Below are 20,720 nucleotides of genomic sequence, written 5' to 3' on the forward strand. Positions count from 1 at the left end.
GGCCGAAAGCGAAAGCGAAAGCAAAAGCGAAAGCGAGCCACGAAAGTTCGTCGGATTGATTCACGTGATGGGCGATAAGGCGAAAAAGCAGTTGTGAAAACCAACCCAATCAGCCAGCTCAGCTACAACCAAGCACTTTTGTTTAATGGGAGTATTTTTCAAATAACTAATGTTATTTCAAATTATAAAGAAAGTAAAAGTTAATAATTTAACAATTTTTAATTAATTTCTTTTAAATTATATTATTAACATCAATTTATTTTATTTTTTTATGGATGTTTTTAAAATCTTTCATTTTATTTAACTTAATAGTTAGTTAATTAATTAGTTATCTAAGATGTAACTAGATAAGCTTTAAATGCAACAATTTATTGATAACTGATAATTAATTAACTTTGTAAAAAAAAAAAAAAAAAAAATATCAAAAATAAATAAATATAAAATAGTTATAACAAAATATATTATTAATGAGTTAACTTAACAAGAGTTTTCTAATAGTCCGGGCTTTTCTGTATACTCTGAGGCGGTCTCTTTCTGAACAAACTTCTCTCGAAAGAAAGGTATTTAGTGTTCAGAAAAGGAGAGGCTTTGTGGAGCCCCATCTGATTAATTTTAGGCTGCCAGATCAGTTGCAGAGCGCGCTGAAAAGGATGCAGACAGAGTTGAGTGCAACCAGAGGAAGTTCATCCTCAAACTTCTTCCCGCCTCCGCTGATTGTTCCATCCCATTTGACCTTAGTTTCAATCGTACGTGGACGACGCCCTCTCTTCTGTTCATCTGGTGATATCCAGCTGCGACCGAATATCTTCCTTCTGTTCCCGTGTGCGTGTGTTCAACGAGATTTGCCCCAGTAGCTGCCTGTACGTCTACGTCACTAGTTGGGTACGTTACTTTACTCCCACTAGTTAAACTGCCCCGCGACAAGCTAAAACCACTGCAAATCAACTTACCCCCCTCTCTCACTCTCGATTTCCAGCTTCAGCCAAACCATGGTGGGAGGAATGCCAAATCTCTACACCTTCCCGGACACAGACACTCTTGCAAAGCATCTCCGGAAATATGTCCTGCAGTCCCAGAACACGGCCATCAACAGACATGGCGTCTTTCGCGTAGCCGTCTCTGGCGGCTCTCTCCCCGCAGTCCTCGCCAAGGCCCTTCTCGCCTCCAGCGATGGCACCGACGACGACACGCCGCGATTTTCCACCTGGGAAATCTTCTTCGCCGACGAACGGGTGGTCCCCCTCCACCACGAAGAGAGCAATTACCACCTCGTCAAAACAGAGCTGATCAATAAGATCCCCGCAAAGCTGGGGAGGCCGAAAGTCCACCCCATCGACGTCGCGCATATCGACGACGATGATCCGCAGGAAGTGGCAGACCGGTACCAGGAGGAACTGATGCACTCCTTCGCTGCAAAGGATAGCGTCAAATTGCCTGTTTTCGACCTCTTGTTGCTTGGCTGCGGTCCGGATGGACACACGTGCAGTCTCTTCCCTGGCCACGAACTGCTCCGCGAATCAGTTGCATGGGTTGCGCCCATTTCGGATTCACCGAAGCCCCCGCCCAAGCGCATTACGCTCACGCTGCCTGTTGTTACCCACGGGTTGAGGATCGCGTTTGTGGCGATGGGTGCGGGGAAGAAGGAGATCCTGAGACAGATCTTTGACACGGAGGAAGGGAGGAGCCTTCCCTGTGCGCTGGTCAATGCGGGCGGTGCGGAGAAAGTGAGTTGGTTTACGGATAGCAGTGCTGTGGAAGGGGTTTCGTTTCCTTTAAAGGAGCATCTATGATTTTGCGAATGGAACGAGTGTTGCCGTCATTTTCCCTTTGTCTTATATTTTATTTATTTATTTATTTATTTATTTATTTTTCACATCATGGGGTCTGTGTTTGGAGCATCCAGGGAGCTCCCGGGGGGCTGCTTCGGGCAGCAAAATACTTTTTGATTGCAGGGTGTATATTGCATGGCTTTCTTTGCTCCTTGCTCCTTAACCTTTTGCTTTAAGAACTTTTCTCATTGAGACGGATTCCCAAGCCCAAGAAACAGAGTCCTAGGATAGATTCATCGACCATAGCCTCCAGCTTGGACCCAGGCCCCTAATTCTAATAATCTCAGGTAGTCATCTCGCAGTCTCCTCGGGAGATCCGAATATTTGCGTCCTGTTTGTAATGTGACTCTTAATGTTTCATCGGGTAAACAACCGACCAAGTTTATTTGTTCAATATCAGGTTCCAAAACTAATTGAACCCAACTGTGCATTGCCCTGTTTGATGCTGTTTAAATTGGGATTGGTTAAAGTCAATGATTCTTTTGTTGGCCCAGCCCCAGCCAACTGCCCCGAGAGAGCGATACAAAATTTTGGGTTGGTGTAAACCAGTTAACTAACCAACTAACTAGTTTACTAAATATGTAAGCTGACCAACATCCAGCGCCGGCTTTTGTTTACTTCGGTCTCAGAAGAAACTCGAGTTCAACTGAGCTCCGAACGGCCTCTTCGTGGATCCTGTCCAACGCCACTCCCTCCTCCTCCTCCTCCTCCTCCTCCTCCTCCTCCAACGACATGCCAATCCCCATGCGGAGCCTCTCCCTCCGCGAACCTCGTATCAGACAGAAACCTGCTGGTCTTGATCGAGAAGCGGTATGCTAGAAATTCTGAGTTCCCTGATCCCTGGCAGAGGTCGTTACCTGATATTCGAAGAGTGAGAAAGCGGAGACAAGAATTGAACCGCAAGAGAAGTATTATTTACTGATTCACGCGTGCACATAGCACAGATCCCCGAAGCCCAACGTCCCCGAACAATCGAAGCCCGCTCGAACACTGCATCGTCGGCCACGTCGTCGGCATCCGCACCACCTCGCAATTTCAAATTACCTTCATATACACAGCCTGTTTCAGGCCTTCCTCAGCCAGCCACAACCGCAGCAACAGCAGCAACAGCAGCAACAGCAGCAACAGCAGCAACAGCAGCAACAGCAGCAACAGCAGCAACAGCAGCAACAGCAGCAACATCAGCAGCAGCAGCAGCACCCACAACAACAAGCCATGGAGGAAGGGAAGATAGCGGTGGCAATGGTGGCGATAGTGCCCTAGCAGCCCGTCGTCGCAGCTTCTTGCCACAACGGGGTAGTTGGCAGAAGGGTGCAGGAAGTGTTTCTTCGGGCAGGTTGCAGCCGCAGCTGCAGGACACTGAGCTACAACGGCTACGAGGTGCAGATGTACAGGAGATCCAGACTCCAGCGACGGCGATCCACCCGCCCGTCCCTGGGCGATCTACTGATGGCCCTGCTCAATTACCGGACTTGAGTGAGCAGACGGCGCCTCCGCTATCGTCTTCCAAATTATCGCTATCAAAACTAGCTAGACCAACGGCGAGTTCTATGAACTACCATGCCGGAGGAACTACGGGTCGATTAGAGCGGCCAGGATCGGCGAATGCGTCCAAGTTAGACTCATCAAAATCTCAGGACGCACCTATTAACCGGTTTGAGAGACCGGCCTCTTCGAGTACGACTAACTGCCAGTTATCGAGATCGCAGAGTGTACATATAGCTAGGATGGAGAGGCCAAGCTCCGCAAACACGACAACCTCGCAGATGTCACGACCCCAAAGCAGACCTACGCCTCGACTGGAAAGACGCGAAAGATCCGGGTCGGTGAACACGAACCAGCCTAAACCGGAGCCTCCGAAACCTCAAACCACAAACGCAACGCGATTGGAGAGATCCGCGTCGTTACGACAACCTATGGTTGTGTCGAGGGTGGCGAAAACAAACCATTCGCGACACAAAAGCCAAATTGTCTCCACGACGAAAGGTCATACGAGTTCAAGTGTGAAACAGAGCGATGGCAACACAACGACAGCAACAACTAGCACAACCCCATCATCAAAGGCGGCCAAGCCACAGTTCTCTATGTTTCAGCAACACTACAGTCCCAAAAGGGGATTGAAAACTAAGCCACCCATCCCTATCGCCTCTGCATCTTCAACGAGTGTGACCGAAACCGGACCCGGGACCGATACATCCTCGCACACCAATCTGCAAATAACAGCCTTGCAAACTGAACTCCTTCAACTCCACCTCCTCCACGCAGACTCTCTCCATGCCCGACTAGAATGGGAATGCAGTGCCAAGAACAAATTGCGCAAGCAGCACCAATCCGTCGTGTCCAAGTATCACACTCTCCTCGCTCAAGAGCAAGGGGCACAGCGCTATGTCAATAAGCTAGCCCTGGACCGGTTAGCGGAGGATATCCAGGCGAATCGGAATAATAGAGGTCGTAATAGTCATAGTCACTACGATTTCGCGGAGCAGATACAGGCGTTGTCGCGCGTTGTGCAGGATGTCGCTGCGCTAACGGATGTGCGTGGCGGGAGACATGTGGATTGCATACGCGTCTTTGAGAGGTGGTTTGAGCATGTAGAGAGGGTTAGACGGGGCAGGAGCGGGAGCGGGAGGGGTAAAGGCACGCAGAATGGGAATGCGTATCAGAAGCTGGCGGTTGACGGGAACGCTAATGGTAACGATGGTGATGACGATGTCGAGGATGCTTATAGCGACAACGCGGCCACTACCTGCGACTTCATAGATCCCCTCAGCTCTAAGTGGAAAGAGGAAGTGGCTGCGCTGAGCGCGAAGCTGGTTCTCTGCGCTAGAGAGCTGGATTGCCTCGAGGTTGATGTTCGGGGAGATGGACAGGATAAGGGTAAATACCCGCCCTCTTCAGCGCTGATTCGCACTGTGCGTGGACATAAGTTGTTGTTGCGGTCGATGATTGAGGAATTGGAGATTGTGAGTGCGATTGAGGTGGATGTAGAGGTGTTGGAGAGGTTGTGGGTTAGCAAGGTGGTTGATCGGCTGGGGCCTGCTTCCGTCTCTGCCAATGCTGGAGGTGGAGGAGGAGGAGGAGGAGGAGGTGGTGGTGGTGGTGCTGCTGCTGCTGCTGAAAGGCGGAGAAGGCAGCCTGTCTGGGCTTTGGCATAGGGATTTGTGGATTTAAGGTGGGCTATTGGAAGGCTTCGTTGGACCTGCTGGTGTCTCTCTTGGTTCGTCATTCTTGCTCTGATGGAGTTTCATGGGTGACTGTTAATGTGATACCAGGTTTTTGATGATGGACGGCGTGAGAGGGCTGTTTCAATATTTTTTTTCTCTTGATTTATTCTGCTTTTTGAAAACATAATATATCGTATTGCACACTCTGCAGTTGTCGCTACAGAGACTATCACCGAAGCAGGCTCTGTAGCCCTGATTTACTAGGCTAGTAATTTCCAATCTGATGTGTGTAAAGTTCAATACACAGGGGATAAGATCCTTGGTCCTGAATTGCCAAAGGGTCATTGGGACAGAATCTATTATATGATAGAACTGCGAAGATACAAAACACCGACGAGATAACACTCTTGAATATGTGTTATCTCTGTAAGTTTGTATGAAGTGGATCCTCGAAGCGGAAGATCTACTAGCACCCAGTAACGTTTAGTTATGAGGGTTGATGATGTCACCCAGCAGACGTTCACGTGATGGTTGGTTGGTTATCTCGAACCACTTGTCTGTCTTTGTTTGTATGGAAGCTTCCATCCCGCCAGCCTCTTCCTCCAGCATCAGAGATAGCTACCAGTTATACCAATCTCCTTGCTTAAAAGGAAGCGTTCCGCACTCAGCAACTCTCGATATCTCATCCAGTGAGAGCGTGGTGAGTTAACTTGTCATCATCCCCTTTCGACATCCAACGCTGCTCTTCAACGGTGGAAAGTTCCACAACATCCTCTCCAACCACGGCGAATCCGGGTATTAGAGTTGTGCTTTGCTGAGCCAAAAAGCTTCGATTCGTTCTACCAGAGCTTCATACTGTCCCAGAATCCCTTAAGACAAGAATACCTTCGCACGACTGGCATCCCGAGCCCTCTTTGGATTTGAAGCATCAACCCTTTTTTTTTTTTTTTTTTGCATCCGGAGCATCCAATGCTGACGTTGATGCGGGTTGATCCCAAGAAGGACTGCTGCGACCTTCTCTATTGATGATTCTTTAGAAGCTGACCAATTTCCTCTCAAGTGCGTTGTGAGATCTTCTCCATCTTCATCTTCTCGTCATGAAATCTGTTCTGGAAAGGCGTCTTCTTAGGCGGGAGCTTGGGGACGATACTTCGTACGCCAGCATCGCAGGAATTTATGGCGATAAGGCTTGGATAGATGATATGGATATTGTTAATGAGCTCGGTGGACACACTGGTTGCGTTAACGCTTTAAGGTACTGTCCGCTATTCGGTGGCCTCTGTCTCTGTCCCTCACCTCCGTGGCTACCTACGTACCTGGAAGCTGAGTATACTTGAGAAATACCTTTTCTCATTGCATGTGGATGTGATAAATAGAGTCCCGGCTGACAATGTGCCCACCTCTAGTTGGTCAAAGTCTGGGAAGCTCCTGGCCTCCGGCTCCGATGATCAGCATTTGAATATCTACTCCTATCAGCCTGAATCATCCACTGCTGCCTTCTTCCTAAATACCACCATACAAACAGGACATTCCGCCAATATATTCTCCGTGAAATTCATGCCCCACTCCAATGATCGGACCCTCGTTTCATGTGCTGGCGATTCCGAAGTTCGGGTTTTTGACATCGAGTACTCTGGTCGTCCCTCCGTGGCAGCGGAATTTGCCACATCTGCTAGGAGTCGCCGATTTAACAACTTTTTTAACGGAATGTGGTACCTGACTGAGGCGAATACGAATGTACGCGTCTATAGATCCCATGCAGATCGAGTGAAACGTGTAGTCACTGAAAACTCGCCATATCTGTTCCTGACATGCTCAGAAGACGGTGAGGTGCGGCAATGGGACCTCCGTCAGCCGTCATCTGCATACCCTTCACCTCGTGGCGGCCAAGGTTTTATGGCTTACAGGCCTGGTCGTAGCCACGACGACTCCAATGTTCCCCCTCCGTTGATATCATACAAACGATATCACATTGACTTAAACAGTATATCCTGCTCGCCGAGCCAGCCTCAGTACATTGCCCTTGGAGGAGCCTACCTGCACTGCTTCCTTCACGACCGACGAATGCTAGGTCGTGACTTTCTGGCTGAGCGGGGCCAAACAGGGCCAGCTGATGACAATGCCATGGGTCAGGCTACCAGATGTGTTCGCCGGTTCGCTCCCAATGGCCAGAAAAGAGTCAAATCTAGAGATAGCGGGCATATCACAGCATGCAAGATAAGTGATGCTAATCCCAACGAAATGGTCGTTAGTTGGTCCGGGGATCACATTTACAGCTTCGATATTATGCGCAGCCCCGATGCTAGAGACGTAAAGCAAACGGAGGAGCCAACTATTCAAGAAAGCTCTGGTACTAGTAAGAACAAGAAGTCCAAGACTCGAAAGCGGAAGAGGGAAAAGGCCAATTCTTCTGCGTCTATGGCAAGTGATAATAGGCATCAATTACGGCGGATGTCTGAAAATGGACTCGACGGTGAAGATATATCCTTCAGAGTTCGATATGGTAATGGCTACTCTGAGGATATCCCACTCGATTCGCTCGCAGGGAATGATCAAGACGCCACTTCGGAATTGATAGAAAGGGCGCGGGAGTCGGTTCTCAATGAGGCCCAAAAGTTGAGCTTGAGAATTGCGAAGACTCTGGTTGAAATTCGAAAGCTGCTATTTTCTGTTGATGCGTCGGTGAGGGTGGCTGCTGAAACCGAAGTAACACCGTTCACAGCATCTTTTACGTCTATTTTAGGCTATGCAGCAACATGTCTGTCTGAAATGGATGAGGTCATCAGGACCTGGAGATATCCCCTCAATCCGTCCCGTGATGACGTTATATTTCAGCAGGCATTGCGGAGAAACCGTGAAACTTCCCGTCGCTTCGTTCAGGCTTCAGGCGCCTTAGCAAGGGTGCTCGGAGGGAGACTTCAGACTCCATCAGATTCAGATAGTCCTCAGCTGGAATTATTCCGCGAAATAGTGCCTGCCCCAACTGAAAACGGAACGATAGACCCTTCAGCCCAATTTGGGTACGACTTCCTAAAAGCAATTATTCTTTGGCTCGAAGGTGGACGTGAGGCACTTTTGCGCGGCTTCCGATGGAGTCATGCCCATCGGCATGACAGTGCAAGATATCCCATTCCGGTACATGCAGAAGACGACTCCATTGAAACCATCTTGATTCCATATTTTCAGAATCTGGCTGGTAGCGAGGCTGTCATCAATGTTGATGCTTCCAGATTTGAACATGATTCCTCTCGTGTCTTGTTCGACTCGCAATCTGCTGCTGTCAACGCATTTGCTGAAGCCATAAAACTGCCCTTGGAGGACCTGTCAGGGAGTGCCGCGGCTTCAGCAGCGGCTGAAACAAATGGGGAGAGTAGCGAGAATAGGACAAACCTGCAAGCCTTGGACCGGTGTGCTTCTTATCGATTCTGGGGCCTCAAAGTTGGGAGAGGAATTCTCATGGAGGTTGGTGAGGGTGTCAATTTCGAGTTTGTTAACCGCGCCTTTGGTGGTATTCGGACTACTATTGAGGAAGAAGACAAAGACAACGATCAATGGGAAAAAGTCCAGGAGGATATTGATCCCGATGAGGAAGAGGAGCAGATTGAGGAGGTCAGGCTGTTCAGTCGCAGAGATCAAGAAAGAAGAAGACTACATCGCCAAGCAAGCACTTCTAGGAGTGACCAAACTCCACACAATCCAGAGTCACCCGTTCCTGACTCGGCAGGACAAAACGAGATAGATGGCGATTCCAACGAAGACGATTCAGATCTTGGCGATGGCGATTCGGAAGACGCAGATGATTATCTCTCGGAGTCTGAAGATGAGGGCCATGACGAAAGTGATTCTGATGATAGTGACGAATTTGGTGTAGATAGTGGTCGCCTATTCGTCCGTCGGGGTGCAGGACAGCGGAATATGGTTGAAAGCAACGTTCCATGCTACTCACATATTAACGTTTACAGGGGCCATTGCAATATCAAAACGGTTAAAGACGTGAATTATTTTGGATTAGATGACGAATACGTGGTCAGCGGTAGCGATTCTGGGCATGTATTCATTTGGGACCGGAAAACTTCGGATTTGGTCAACATTTTGGAGGGAGATAGTGACGTTGTCAATGTTGTTCAAGGTGGGATTTAATCTGTCACCAAATTCATCTTAGGGTCTAACTAGCTAAGAGAAAAAATTGTGCAAGGCCACCCTTATGAACCAACACTTGCAGTTTCAGGAATCGATCGAACTATCAAAATATTCTCCCCGGACGCTCATGCTCAGAATAACGCCCGCCTAGGAATTAATATTGCGGATCCCGATGCGCAAGCTAACATTGTTTATGGAAATCACCTTGGAGGAAACCAAACCGGTCGTCAAGAACATGGGCTTAAAAGCCGGAAGTGCATGCAGGACAGCTACCAGATCATGAGCCAAAATGACATCAACCGGCAGGGAGGGATGAACGAAGCCTTCATCACGGTACGTGGGATACAATCCTTCACCGAGCACAGGACAACGGTATCATTCTCTGAATGGGCGTCGTGGTTCTCATAATAATAGAAACCCATTTGTCCCCTTTTTGTTACAACAAAATACTCTTGCCCCGTGCTCATTTGTTGATTTTTTTTTTTAATTTTTTTTTTTTGGGAGGCGGTGGGGTTTTCTTCAATGTTCTTGATGCTTATTTGATTTCCTTTTCTTGGATTATTTAGAGGGGTATGCTGGCCCGACTCGCTGCCACGCTCAGAGAAAGACAAGTTATTCGAGGCACCGTGGATAATCCCGAGGGGGGAGAAGGCGGGACCATCGTCTTGGATGAAAATTGCAACGTGAGTTGAAATATAGCCCATTTATGCCCTTTCTAATTTACCCGCTCCTGCTGGTTAGAATTCTGGCATGAGTGTGGAGACAAAATATTGACTGTATCTAATTTACAGGTTATGTGAATGGCTCTCTGGTTTCGCCGTGACGTCCTCTTCCCTCGAGTAGAACGAAGTACAAACTCGGCTCCTTTCCCACATTTGATTGATGAAACGTTACTCCATAGACACGGCGTTGTTGGGCATTCCCGCAACGGGCCGCCATTTTATTAATATCTATTAAGTGCACAAAATAACGGCACATTGCATATTCTAATTTTTAGCATATCTGCATTCTTTTCATATTTTGGTGATGGCGTTTTGTGAGCTGAACTGGGGTAGATGATTGCAAAAGCGGACAATATTGTAAATCGCTTATAACTAATTATCTGCAGGATTAGTTTTATGTGTTGGCACAAAGAATATCAGTACTGCAACTCTTTTCCGTAGCGAGTTTGATCAAATCGAGGAGATTTATCAGTTCCTAAAGTCCATCCATGGATCGATCCATCCTAGAGTTAACTGATTTAGGGTGGAAAGTCACATGGTATCGTTATTTTTTTTTTTTTTTTTTAAAAAAAAATAAAAAACTATATCCCCCCCTCATCTTGGAACAAGCTGAGAATAAAACACTGTAGCATTCTTATTATATGTACATTTGTTTTAAATAGAGATTCTGTACAGGCAGCTCGGGGAATCGCAGGTTGCTAAAGTGCAAACCAGCGCAGATTGCTGCGCAGGTGATCACTAAAGGGCATTTGATCTTATCCAACAGGTCAACAAAAGGGAGGGAGAAAACCAAAGGGTTATTATCTTCTCTCGAAAAAGAGGACAAATCGGGTTTTCATTTTGTCTCTCAAAATACACAATAACTGAAAAAAAAAAAAAAAATTGCATTTGGAAATTCTTCATTTTAGCCGTTTAGCATTCCCTACTCTGAAAGCTGAAAGAAAGCTGGTATGCCCACTCAAGATGTCTGCCCAAATCAACAGCTACGACATTGACAGGATGAAGAACAAAAATGCCGGCATCGCTCTCCTTAAACAGCGTGAGGATGCCACCGCTTTACTTTACGCAGACCCTCACAACCCCATGAGACATCTTCAGCGTGGCACGGTGCATTCTGAGCTTGGATATCCCGATCTTGCAGCTGCTGATGCATATCGTGCGCTAACTTTGTTTGAGGCTGTGATTGATCCGGATTCTAGCGAGTACAGGGCACAAAAGAGGGTGGGGTTGGATTCCTTGGAATCGATTGGTTCCCTTGGGCTTGTGGATGGGGTTGCGAGAATGCTTATTCGAGATGCTGAGAAGAGCAGTGGTAATGATCATGGCAATTTTGAAGACGGTGATGAAGAAGATAAGGAGGAGGAGGAGGTCTGTTTTGAACCCGTTTCTCAAGACGAATATACGGAACATATATGGCAGGTGTACATCTTGCTCGTGAAAAGCCTTGTGCAGTGTGGTTGTATGAGAGATGCGTATCATTTCTGCATACAAGCTATGAACCTGTCCGGCGTCGACTCTAAATGCAGCTTCGATGAGTTAGAAGAGCAGCTGAATACCATCAAACGCTCGTATGTGGCATCCCTGCGGTCCCGGAAGCGGAGGGAGAGGGAGAGACGGGTGCTGAGTTCTGCCATTGAAGACCAAGAACAAGAAACCGATGACGAGCTGCTGGCAGAATTTGAGCCTGCACATCTCGACGGTCAGGGGTTTGCGAGGAGGGTTTTGTATCCCTGGAATACACACGAGCCAGACCGCAACGCGCCTGAGACTTTGCAGCTGCTGAATGAAAGGCTTAAGGAAGTGGCTCCCAAATGCGAAGTGCGCTCCATCGCCCTGCCTGCACTATATGATAGTACCACAGACAGCGCAGCAGCTGGTAAAAGGGGAGATGGAGAAAAAACTTCCGTCCAACTCGGTTTAGTAGCAACTCAAAGCATCGCGCCTGGAGAGACTTTCCTCCACGAGTCATCCTTCTTAACCGCGACGAATCGCCTACATGACGACCTGTGCGATGCTTGCAACGGACCGATCCCGGATCTCTCCGCCGCAGACCCCTCCGTCGCCTGCGAGAATTGCCAAGATACCGTATTTTGCAGCCAGGAGTGTCACGATCTCGCTCAGAGTATCTACCACCCAGCCGAGTGTGGGAAAGAGGGCCTCGAGGCCATTGGAAAGGACATCCAGGACCCGAAAGATAAGGCTGATTACTTGTATTTTCTCCTGCTACGCCGCGCCATCGCCATGGTTGCCACGCAGCGCATACACCCACTAGACTTGCAGGAGGTAAAGTACATCTGGGGCGATTTCTACCCGCTCGATGATGGGTTGCTCCCACCACCACCTCCTCCTCCTCCATCATCATCATCATCATCATCACCTCTCCAATCCTCCCAGCCCCCTTCGGCAACCCTCCCCTTCTCCTTCCACCTAACAATCCTCCAACCCACCCGCCTCCTCGAAGAAATGGGGCTGGATCCCTTCATCACCCTCCCCCTCTACGACACCTGGATCCTAAACACCCTCTACGCCAAATTCCGCGGTACGGCCTCAGGCCGCCTGTCAACCTGGGATGGGGGCCCGGAAGTCTGCGCCGTGCACCCGCTCTGGTGTCTGGCGAACCATTCTTGTGATCCGAATGTGCGTTGGGAATGGGGTGGGGAGATTACGTTTACGGCTAGGGGGGAAGGGGAGAGGGTTAGATGGGGGGGTAGGGGTGGAGAGGCTCAGGATGGGAGCGGCAGGGGGAGGGGGAGGGGGAGGGGGAAGGGGATTAGGAAGGGGGAAGAGATTTTAAATCATTATTGTGATGTGGGGTTGGGGGTGAGGGAGAGGAGGGAGTGGGCAAGGGGGGCGTTGGGGGGTACGTGTCTGTGTGAGAGGTGTTTGTGGGAGGAGAGAGAGGAGAGAGGTGAAGGGGTTCTGAAGAACTGAACTTCTCTCTCCCACCCTCTGTTTTCTAACCTAGTGGTATACCTTTATGATGCATTTGGAATGCGTTTTGGCGTAGGAGTGATTTTACGTCTTGTTGTTAACATTTAGAAATAGATATGACCTCCAATAGAGAGGGACAAAAAATTAGAGATCAATAAACTGATATCAACAACCGAATAACAAGACCGTCTTTTTTTCATTATATCATCATATCATCATAATCAGCATTTCAAGGCCTAATATACACACATGTCGTATCTGAGCAAAATAGAATTTATGCGAGAGAATATAAGGACATTTCGAATGAACAACGGCGGGAATGTTCGGGACCAAATTGGAGAAAAGAGGGAGAAACAGTATAATAACTTCATTGACAGAAGATCTCCTCGATGGTGAAGGAACATGAATTCGTCGCAGAGAAGAATAAGAAAATGGAGGCGTGTGTGCGCGGCTTGGAAGGGAGTCAAGAAGAGGCTCCCATTGATGGATAATGGATTTACTGAGCGTGAACGACAAGTTCCTCGTATAAATCATCAGGAATCTTTCGTACTATTAGGACAGTAAGCGCAATGATCTCTTTGGCGTCTAGTGCGGGAAACACGCGGAGAATTTTATTCGGACTACAGCATCATATGTCAGTTAGATCTCATTTATGAGTCAGAGAAGATACGGCTCAACCCAAAAAAAGAGCATAGTACACACCTTGGGCTAGCCAAAATGTGATCCCGCATCCTAATCAACTGAGCAACGATGCACAAAATATGTAAATGCGGTCCATAAGCGAAAAGAAAGTCCCACAGATGCAGAACCTCAGGTAGAGGTGGTGTGCAAGCGCAAAGAGTAAGAACGGACGGGAATGCATATAATTCAGCATACATCCCCTTGCCAAAAAGATGGTTTGCGAGTTTGGGCTCGACGACCTCCAAACATTTATCCACGAGCTTAAGTCCCTTGTGTACACCGTCCATGGTACCCCTGACATATCCAGGGCATTCTCTGGTGACAAAGTAATGGAAGAGGGCAAAGGCCTCCACTTCGCTTCTGGAAGCGTAGAGAAATGGCGCGCAAAGAACGTTCATTCCCTGCACGTATATTGCGGATTCGGATGTTGCGTGTGATGTCGTAGAAGGTGTGTTACAGGGAGTGGAGGAAAAACCATCAGTTGAAGATGGAGAAGGTTCTAGGGAAAGGGTTCTAGCGTAATGTTCCTGTTGGGATATGTGAAGTTTTGCAGTCTCTTCTTTTGAGTCATGTATCTTCCAGGCAACGGCATTCAGCAGGCGAATCAGGCTTGCCTCCGTAACTCGACGTTTGAAAAGCGGGTCCGTGGCTAAAGTTCGGAAAGTATCATTGCGAATCTTAGTATATGCGGGGGAGCGTCCCCGATGGACGAGGGACAGGTACTCGTCCGTTGGCAGAGGCGCAATATTAAGAAGCGCTAACCAGAGGTATATGCGATGTGGTGACTGAGGAAATTATTGAGTCAACTGGGAAGCAAAATACTAAGATGCTCAACAGATGTGAAATATCATACCATTCCATCGCCGTCGGAATCGACTCTATTGGACAAAACAAGGTATCTCAGATCCTGTAAGCTTGCAGCCATACCATCCACAGACGGACCATCCCTTAGCAAGATATCTAGACTCGACCGTCTCCCCACGAAGCCCAAGGAACCAGATTTTCTTCCACCAGCAGGTCGCCTATGGTTTTGCTGTTGCTGATATTGTTGATGCTGTTGTACGGCAGCAATGCTGTTTGATGTAACATCGCTATTGGATCTGGTTCGAGTACGAGTCAGAAACGTAGGAGCCTCGGTATTATTTTGACGTTCTGCATTTTCTTCAGGACGGTCTCGATAGCTGGCAGGATTGCGCTGGAGTGGCTGGCGCGGATTAGGAGGAAAAGTTGAGGTGTTTGAGGTGAGGCTTTGATGCGATTGGAATCTACGGAGCGTTCGAACGACCTGCGGTGAAGTTGGAGAACCCGCCACGGAGGGCAACTGGAACTGGGGCGGGTGTTTCGAGCTCATTGTTGATTCAGCGTGGTAAACCTGTTGGTCCGGAGAAATAGCGGGGTGGATTAACGATGCAAGGAGAGATGGGGACCGGCCGATATCATGGCTTCCAGATGAAGTTGAGCGCAGGGAGTAATATAGAGACAATTACTAGGAATTGTATACCGTGGCAGCTGAGCGGTGGTAACCCAGCTATCCGGCCATTCTTTGAGCTGCTGATTATGCTGTTGGACTCCTCTGTACACATCGCCTCAATCCATATATATACCAGTATACACACCAATAGCTGGTTGTTGGTTGTTGGTTGTTTGTTGTTTGTTGTTGTTATTGCATGTGGGGAATTTCCTCACCAGCAAACTTGGCGCGGGTTCTTGGCGCCTTGCTTAAATAATACACAGCACGTGGATGCTGCGGGGGAATGTTATCCCGGATTAAGTGATTGTTGACCTTGAACTTTCATCCCACGATATGTTGACCGTTGTATATGGGGTACGCGGTATTGTATACTTATATCTATAGTTATCCTGTGGTAAAGGCTGATTATCATGCATTTAACCCAAGCAACTCCCGATACGCCCGTCCAAACCCAAAAGGATAAAGTAAAGTGAAATAAAATAACAAAATGCCATCATCACCGGGCATTGTTCATTCACTGTTCCTTTGTGATCCCACCTACAGCGGCTGTTGCGGTGACTGCCGTGCTACCCGTCAGGCTACCAACAAATTCCTGATACCGAAATACCTCTGATCGATTTGCTGCTCCGCCAAACCCGGTTGATCTCGTTCCCTTGGATCCAAATGCCCTCCTGCCTGTAAACCCTTTGACCACTTCGTCCACTTCTCTCGCTGTCAGCGGACTCTCGCCCGCGTCGGGACTTGTGCTAAGCAGCGCATCCCGAAGCTCTTCCAGGTCTATTTGGCCGCTGTCGTCTTCATCAAAAGCTGCAAGTGCGTTAAGAAGCTCCTGTGCGGACGAGAGCGGAGCAAGCAGATTCGCTATTGAGTTCAGATATGTTGGGAGGTTGAGCGTTTGCGGTGCCCCGGGTGGGAAGTACTGAGAAGTAACTAACGGGGAGGAATCTTGTCCTAAATGGGAGAGACAGGGTTAGTTACGCCAGAAAATAATTTTTAGTGACTTCGCTAATCATGTAGGATAGGTTTTGGCTATACCTAACTTGACCAGAATATCGACAACATCGTCCCGATTGACCTGCCCGTCATTGTCACGATCGAGAACCTGGAAGGCTTCGCGCAATTCCCGTAGCTGGGCCGGTGGTAATTTGCCCAGAGTGTCATTGTTCATAGCTGATCGGTCTGCCACTTTCAATTCCATCGTCAAAGATGTGCTGCCAGTTCGCACATGGGACGCTCCAGTTGGTGGTGCTGCGATTTCCCTGGACTTTTGGGCCAATGGAGAATTCTGGGTATCTGAGAAGACAGATACATTGTCTGCAGCATGCGATTGATTTAGTTTGCTGGGGGACTGGATGGGCGTGGTTGCCCTGCTGCCAGGACTGCCAGCGGTATTGGGACGGATAACTGTAGTGGGAGAAGCAGCAACGGATGGTCGTCGGAAGGGAGAAGTACGAGTCGAACCAAAGGAGAGAGGAGACGGTTTGTAAGGTGTCGTATTAGGCGTGACCTGCGAACAGAATGATGTTATTGGAATTCATCGGGAGAAATAATAGTATTTCAGATGCTGATGAATGCGATCTTACCATATTGGCGATGTATGTACATCAATAACACTATCGAAATGGATTCTTCTCTCTAGTATTCTATTCCCAAATAGTTGTTTTCCTGTCTTTGTCGTTGTCGTTTGTTCATTGTTGCAGATAAGCCTAGTCTGATATTCATCAAGTAAACAATCGGACTATTGATTCTCCGGGACAGCTTACCTAACCATCCGCCATGTGGCACGTTGCATGCTCAGAGACACATGAAATGAAGACGGTTGAAATCGAAGCAGATAGACAACATCCATCATACAGCAACATAACATTTATGATATTCACATCCAGATACCTTCAGGATCATGGATTACAGCCATTGCCACACATCTGGTTTCGGTTGCTGCGTCTGCGGCGGGATGGTTTGATTGGGCCCTCCAAGATAGCGCCGTGGTATACGTCTTTTTGGCTTTCGGTACCCGTGGACACCTGCCCCTGAACTTTCTCCACCCCCGACGACGATTTACCACCATCTATGGTATGCTGCCCACTAAGGTCTAAACAAGCCAGCCTTGCCTACCGATTAGCTAACTAAACTATACATCACCAGACATGAGTATGCTCATGTCATTCATTCTCGCTCACCGGCGCAATATTCTCCTCTATACATCCCAGTCATGAGTGGTGTATCCCACCGTCTTCCTTCAGACCGCTTGTCTGGTGAGCGGCATACTTCGTTTGCGTCACTCCCCACCTCTAGTGCCTCCACTTCATGCAAATCCAACCAAAATGGACCTCGAAAACTTCCTTCCCAGACATCTCTGCACCGGAGATCGCCAAATAGCTCGATGTCATCCTTACGACCACGTTCTACTCGATCATACAATAGCTTCCAGGCCAAACGACGGAGACTAAAATCACAATATCCCCTAGACTCTCCCGAGCTGCATGTCGAGTATATCCTCGTGGCTTCGTTCCACGTGGACCGCGGTCCAATCATGGAACACCAATATCCCAGTGCGATCAGCGGTGATGAAAATATGTTGGCGGAGCTCATGTTACCCGATCAAACTCATGTTCGCAGTCAGGACTGGACTATATTTTTCCTTCACAAGGATGCGGGGTCGGAGGAAGAGCAGGAGTGTGGAGACTCCTCCGTGGACCAACAAGCAGGAAATAGTAGGATAAGACAAGAAAATGAGGGATTGAATGATGGTGGTTCTGAGGTATCAGTGGGTGATGAAGACGAGATCGAGGACGAGGATGAAGAAAATGGGGAAGGCCCCCCGCTCATGTATGTGTTAAATCTTGTCAACACAAAACAAGATACATCGGTAAAGCGGTATGTATATGGCTGACCCCGTTGCCTCCCGTTGCATTCATTCTCTCTGCTTACCTCTGATATTATTTTTTAGGGGAGCTGTAGTTAAGGCCATGGCAATATGTACACGGCATTCTTTTCTTCATATATATAAGGTTTGTCACACAGATGCAACATCCTCATTTCACTGTTAATTAGCCTTTATCGGCTGACCATTCTAGCCCTTACTCCTATTGGCATTGGAAGATTATTTTAAATCACCGTTCCCGGAAACACTGGCAGCCTTGTATAACTCACTGAACGCAATGGACCTTTCGCTGTTACCCCGACTTACCTACCTTGAACGCCATATCCTACAGGCTAGTGACGCAAAAGACATGTTTATTGAAAAATTCGAGCAAATGGTTAAGCAAAGGTTAGCGGAGGAAAGGATCTCGCACGACAGCAAAGGATCTCCTCAAAGAAGCTTATCCACCCCGAAATACGCACTCCCCAGAGATACCCATGAATTTGAGTCCAAAATTATTTATAACGATATTGCAATTCCAGTCAAAGTTCCTTCTGCCATTTCGCCGGAAACAGTCGGTGACTTCTCTCTCATCAAACTCATCCAAACTTTTGGTGGACCTCATTCCAGCTCACCTCAACCCTTTGCCCTCCACTCTCACCTTACCAGCAGCGGAGCATATACGCATCCTATAATCGTCTTGGTTAATGCTTTGCTTACTCAAAAACGTGTTATTTTCCTGGGTCACAATCGACCGTCTGGTGAAGTTGCTGAGGCGGTTCTTGCAGCATGTTCTTTAGCATCAGGAGGCATACTCCGTGGCTTTACACGGCATGCCTTTCCGTATACCGATCTCACTAAAATAGATGAACTGTTGAAAGTTCCCGGTTTTGTGGCTGGTGTCACTAACCCAGCTTTTGCTAACCATCCCGAGTGGTGGGACCTTCTCTGCGATCTTCCCAGCGGCCGCATGAAAATAAGCAGTTGTATCGAACCTGCTCCCGTTTCGGAGGGATTTCTGTATTTCCAACAGCAAAACTTATCCGCTCCCTCTGTGATCAATTCCGCACCTTCCACAGCCGATCTAACAGGTGACTCCGCTTTCATGGAAGATATCCTCCATAGCATTGCATCACGCCACGGAGAGGGGGCGATTCGTGCAAAATGGCGGGCTTACATCACAAAATTTACCAGGATTTCCGCTACATTCGAGCAAACCGTCTATGGAGCTACGGCACTCCATATCATGATTTCTGGTGGGGATTCCGCTGATGGTCGATCTGGTCGCCAATCCGACCCTTCTGATCCAACGTCCCTACGCGGGCACGGATACGTCTGGCCCGATGTTGCCACGAAACAACGCGAACTAACAGCCTGGGTATCCCGAATCGAAGGCTGGAGAAACACACGCTCATATTACTACTTCATCCAAGATACAGCTGCACTCTATCTAGTTGGAAGACCCGTCCAATCCATCGACATCCACCACCATCATGATCGGCTGCGCTTGCTTAAACTTAGCCACGCAGACTCAGCACAGATTTATCTCGCCCTCTCTCGCGTTTGCAATGATTACAGTTCGATATGCCAACTTCTAACAGTCACACCGGAGAGTCAGGCTGGCCTGTTTTACATCTCAATGGGCCTATTCCATCCCAATTTAACCGTACGAGAAGCAGTTGTCGACCTGTTGGACCGGATTTCTGCTCATGAAGCTGGACGTCATTTCTGGGCACAGCTAAGCAGGTTCACGAAGCTTGCTTATTTTAGAGTAAAAAGGGACAGGGATGCGGAGAAATGTAGCCCAACTGAAGATCCGCAGAACTTCGGTAGAGCGTCTTTCACAGACTCATCATCTGCGAAAGCGTGGGGCAGAAGAAGCTAGACTTTTATAGCCCCCTTCTCCCGTGGTCCGCAAATGCCCTCCCCTTTATGACCTGATACAAGTCGTGCATAAACTACACATTTTTCGTGATGGTAGCTGTAGCTTCAATTCCCTCACATCGTTGTTTTACCCATCCATGACGTTTTCCAATCCTGTCCAATGAAGATTTCTTTTTCTTTAATCGCTCATGATCATAACTACACCACACGCTTAGTGCTTACCTTCCCATGATATCCAACACAAACCAAATGTTTACCTACGATGTGTATATCATATATATTTCCGTTAGCCATATTGGCCCTTCTTGGCATCTGTAATGCATATATATCGAAAACTAAAAGCCATTCTGTATTATTGTCATTAGCATCAACCTTCTCTGCGGCTTTTCATACAAGACATTTATCCCTCGCTCCCTCCACGCCAACACATTACACGCACCTATTCCTCCACTCGGTTTCTCATTTCTATCTATCTCACTTCGTGTTCTGATTCGTATGGATGGAAATTTTGATATTCTGCTTTTGGCTACGAAGGTGCTAAGACGGCCGTCGTTCTACATCTTATACGGTTTGCTTTTCCTTGTCTCCGTAATGTTAAAATCCTTATTTTGTTAGGAAGGCTGAAACGAATACCCTTAATGTATGTATCTAGATATGTAGTTATCCTTTTTTTGCGCAAAATGCAAACTTCTACTCGTATTATGATTTAATGCCTAATGCCTGACGGAAGAGCTGATACGCGGAAGTAAATATTCATTTGTTTCCTTTGTTAATTTCAAGCTACACATATTTTCTGAGCCAATTCCTTTCACAAATTCTTCAGAGATCAATAATTTGGCCAAAACCAGCTACGCAAGGGGACAACTCCACCGCAGGAACTACAATGAAATCACCACCTCGAACTCCCCTGACCCCATCAACAAGAAGTACGGGGGATAAGGAATATCAAGGCGGAATACTTTAACACCTCTGACAGCACATACTGGTCCAACGATCTAATGCCTATGTTATCATTACACGAAACCTGTGCCATGC

General features: G+C 47.9%; 7 protein-coding genes across 7 annotated transcripts; 5 read left to right on the plus strand and 2 right to left on the minus strand.

The window, feature by feature from the left end:
- Positions 1-989: 989 nt before the first annotated feature.
- On the plus strand, positions 990-1,790 carry PADG_07771 (6-phosphogluconolactonase; the record flags this gene model as incomplete). Its single annotated transcript, XM_010764843.1, has 1 exon — positions 990-1,790. One exon carries the CDS (start codon positions 990-992, stop codon positions 1,788-1,790), a length of 801 nt encoding a protein of 266 aa, XP_010763145.1.
- Positions 1,791-2,561: 771 nt separating this feature from the next.
- On the plus strand, positions 2,562-4,984 carry PADG_12353 (uncharacterized protein; the record flags this gene model as incomplete). The annotated part of the gene is made up of 2 exons (XM_010764893.1): positions 2,562-2,639; positions 2,774-4,984. 2 exons carry the CDS (start codon positions 2,562-2,564, stop codon positions 4,982-4,984), a joined length of 2,289 nt encoding a protein of 762 aa, XP_010763195.1.
- A 1,106-nt stretch (positions 4,985-6,090) lies between these two features.
- On the plus strand, positions 6,091-9,825 carry PADG_12354 (uncharacterized protein; the record flags this gene model as incomplete). The annotated part of the gene is made up of 4 exons (XM_010764894.1): positions 6,091-6,248; positions 6,400-9,122; positions 9,189-9,466; positions 9,700-9,825. The coding sequence occupies 4 exons, from the start codon at positions 6,091-6,093 to the stop codon at positions 9,823-9,825; spliced, it is 3,285 nt and encodes a 1,094-aa protein (XP_010763196.1).
- A 993-nt stretch (positions 9,826-10,818) lies between these two features.
- PADG_12355 (uncharacterized protein) lies at positions 10,819-12,786 on the plus strand (the record flags this gene model as incomplete). The annotated part of the gene is made up of 1 exon (XM_010764895.1): positions 10,819-12,786. One exon carries the CDS (start codon positions 10,819-10,821, stop codon positions 12,784-12,786), a length of 1,968 nt encoding a protein of 655 aa, XP_010763197.1.
- Positions 12,787-13,282: 496 nt separating this feature from the next.
- Positions 13,283-14,818, minus strand: PADG_07773 (uncharacterized protein; the record flags this gene model as incomplete). Its single annotated transcript, XM_010764844.1, has 3 exons — positions 13,283-13,406; positions 13,489-14,252; positions 14,321-14,818. The coding sequence occupies 3 exons, from the start codon at positions 14,816-14,818 to the stop codon at positions 13,283-13,285; spliced, it is 1,386 nt and encodes a 461-aa protein (XP_010763146.1).
- Positions 14,819-15,452: 634 nt separating this feature from the next.
- PADG_07774 (uncharacterized protein) lies at positions 15,453-16,524 on the minus strand (the record flags this gene model as incomplete). Its single annotated transcript, XM_010764845.1, has 3 exons — positions 15,453-15,889; positions 15,974-16,445; positions 16,522-16,524. 3 exons carry the CDS (start codon positions 16,522-16,524, stop codon positions 15,453-15,455), a joined length of 912 nt encoding a protein of 303 aa, XP_010763147.1.
- Positions 16,525-17,150: 626 nt separating this feature from the next.
- PADG_07775 (uncharacterized protein) lies at positions 17,151-19,686 on the plus strand (the record flags this gene model as incomplete). Its single annotated transcript, XM_010764846.1, has 3 exons — positions 17,151-17,815; positions 17,889-17,949; positions 18,016-19,686. The coding sequence occupies 3 exons, from the start codon at positions 17,151-17,153 to the stop codon at positions 19,684-19,686; spliced, it is 2,397 nt and encodes a 798-aa protein (XP_010763148.1).
- Between the last annotated feature and the right edge of the window lie 1,034 nt (positions 19,687-20,720).

Source organism: Paracoccidioides brasiliensis (genome assembly GCF_000150735.1).
Source record: "Paracoccidioides brasiliensis Pb18 unplaced genomic scaffold supercont2.12, whole genome shotgun sequence".
Taxonomy (NCBI): Eukaryota; Fungi; Ascomycota; class Eurotiomycetes; order Onygenales; family Ajellomycetaceae; genus Paracoccidioides; species Paracoccidioides brasiliensis.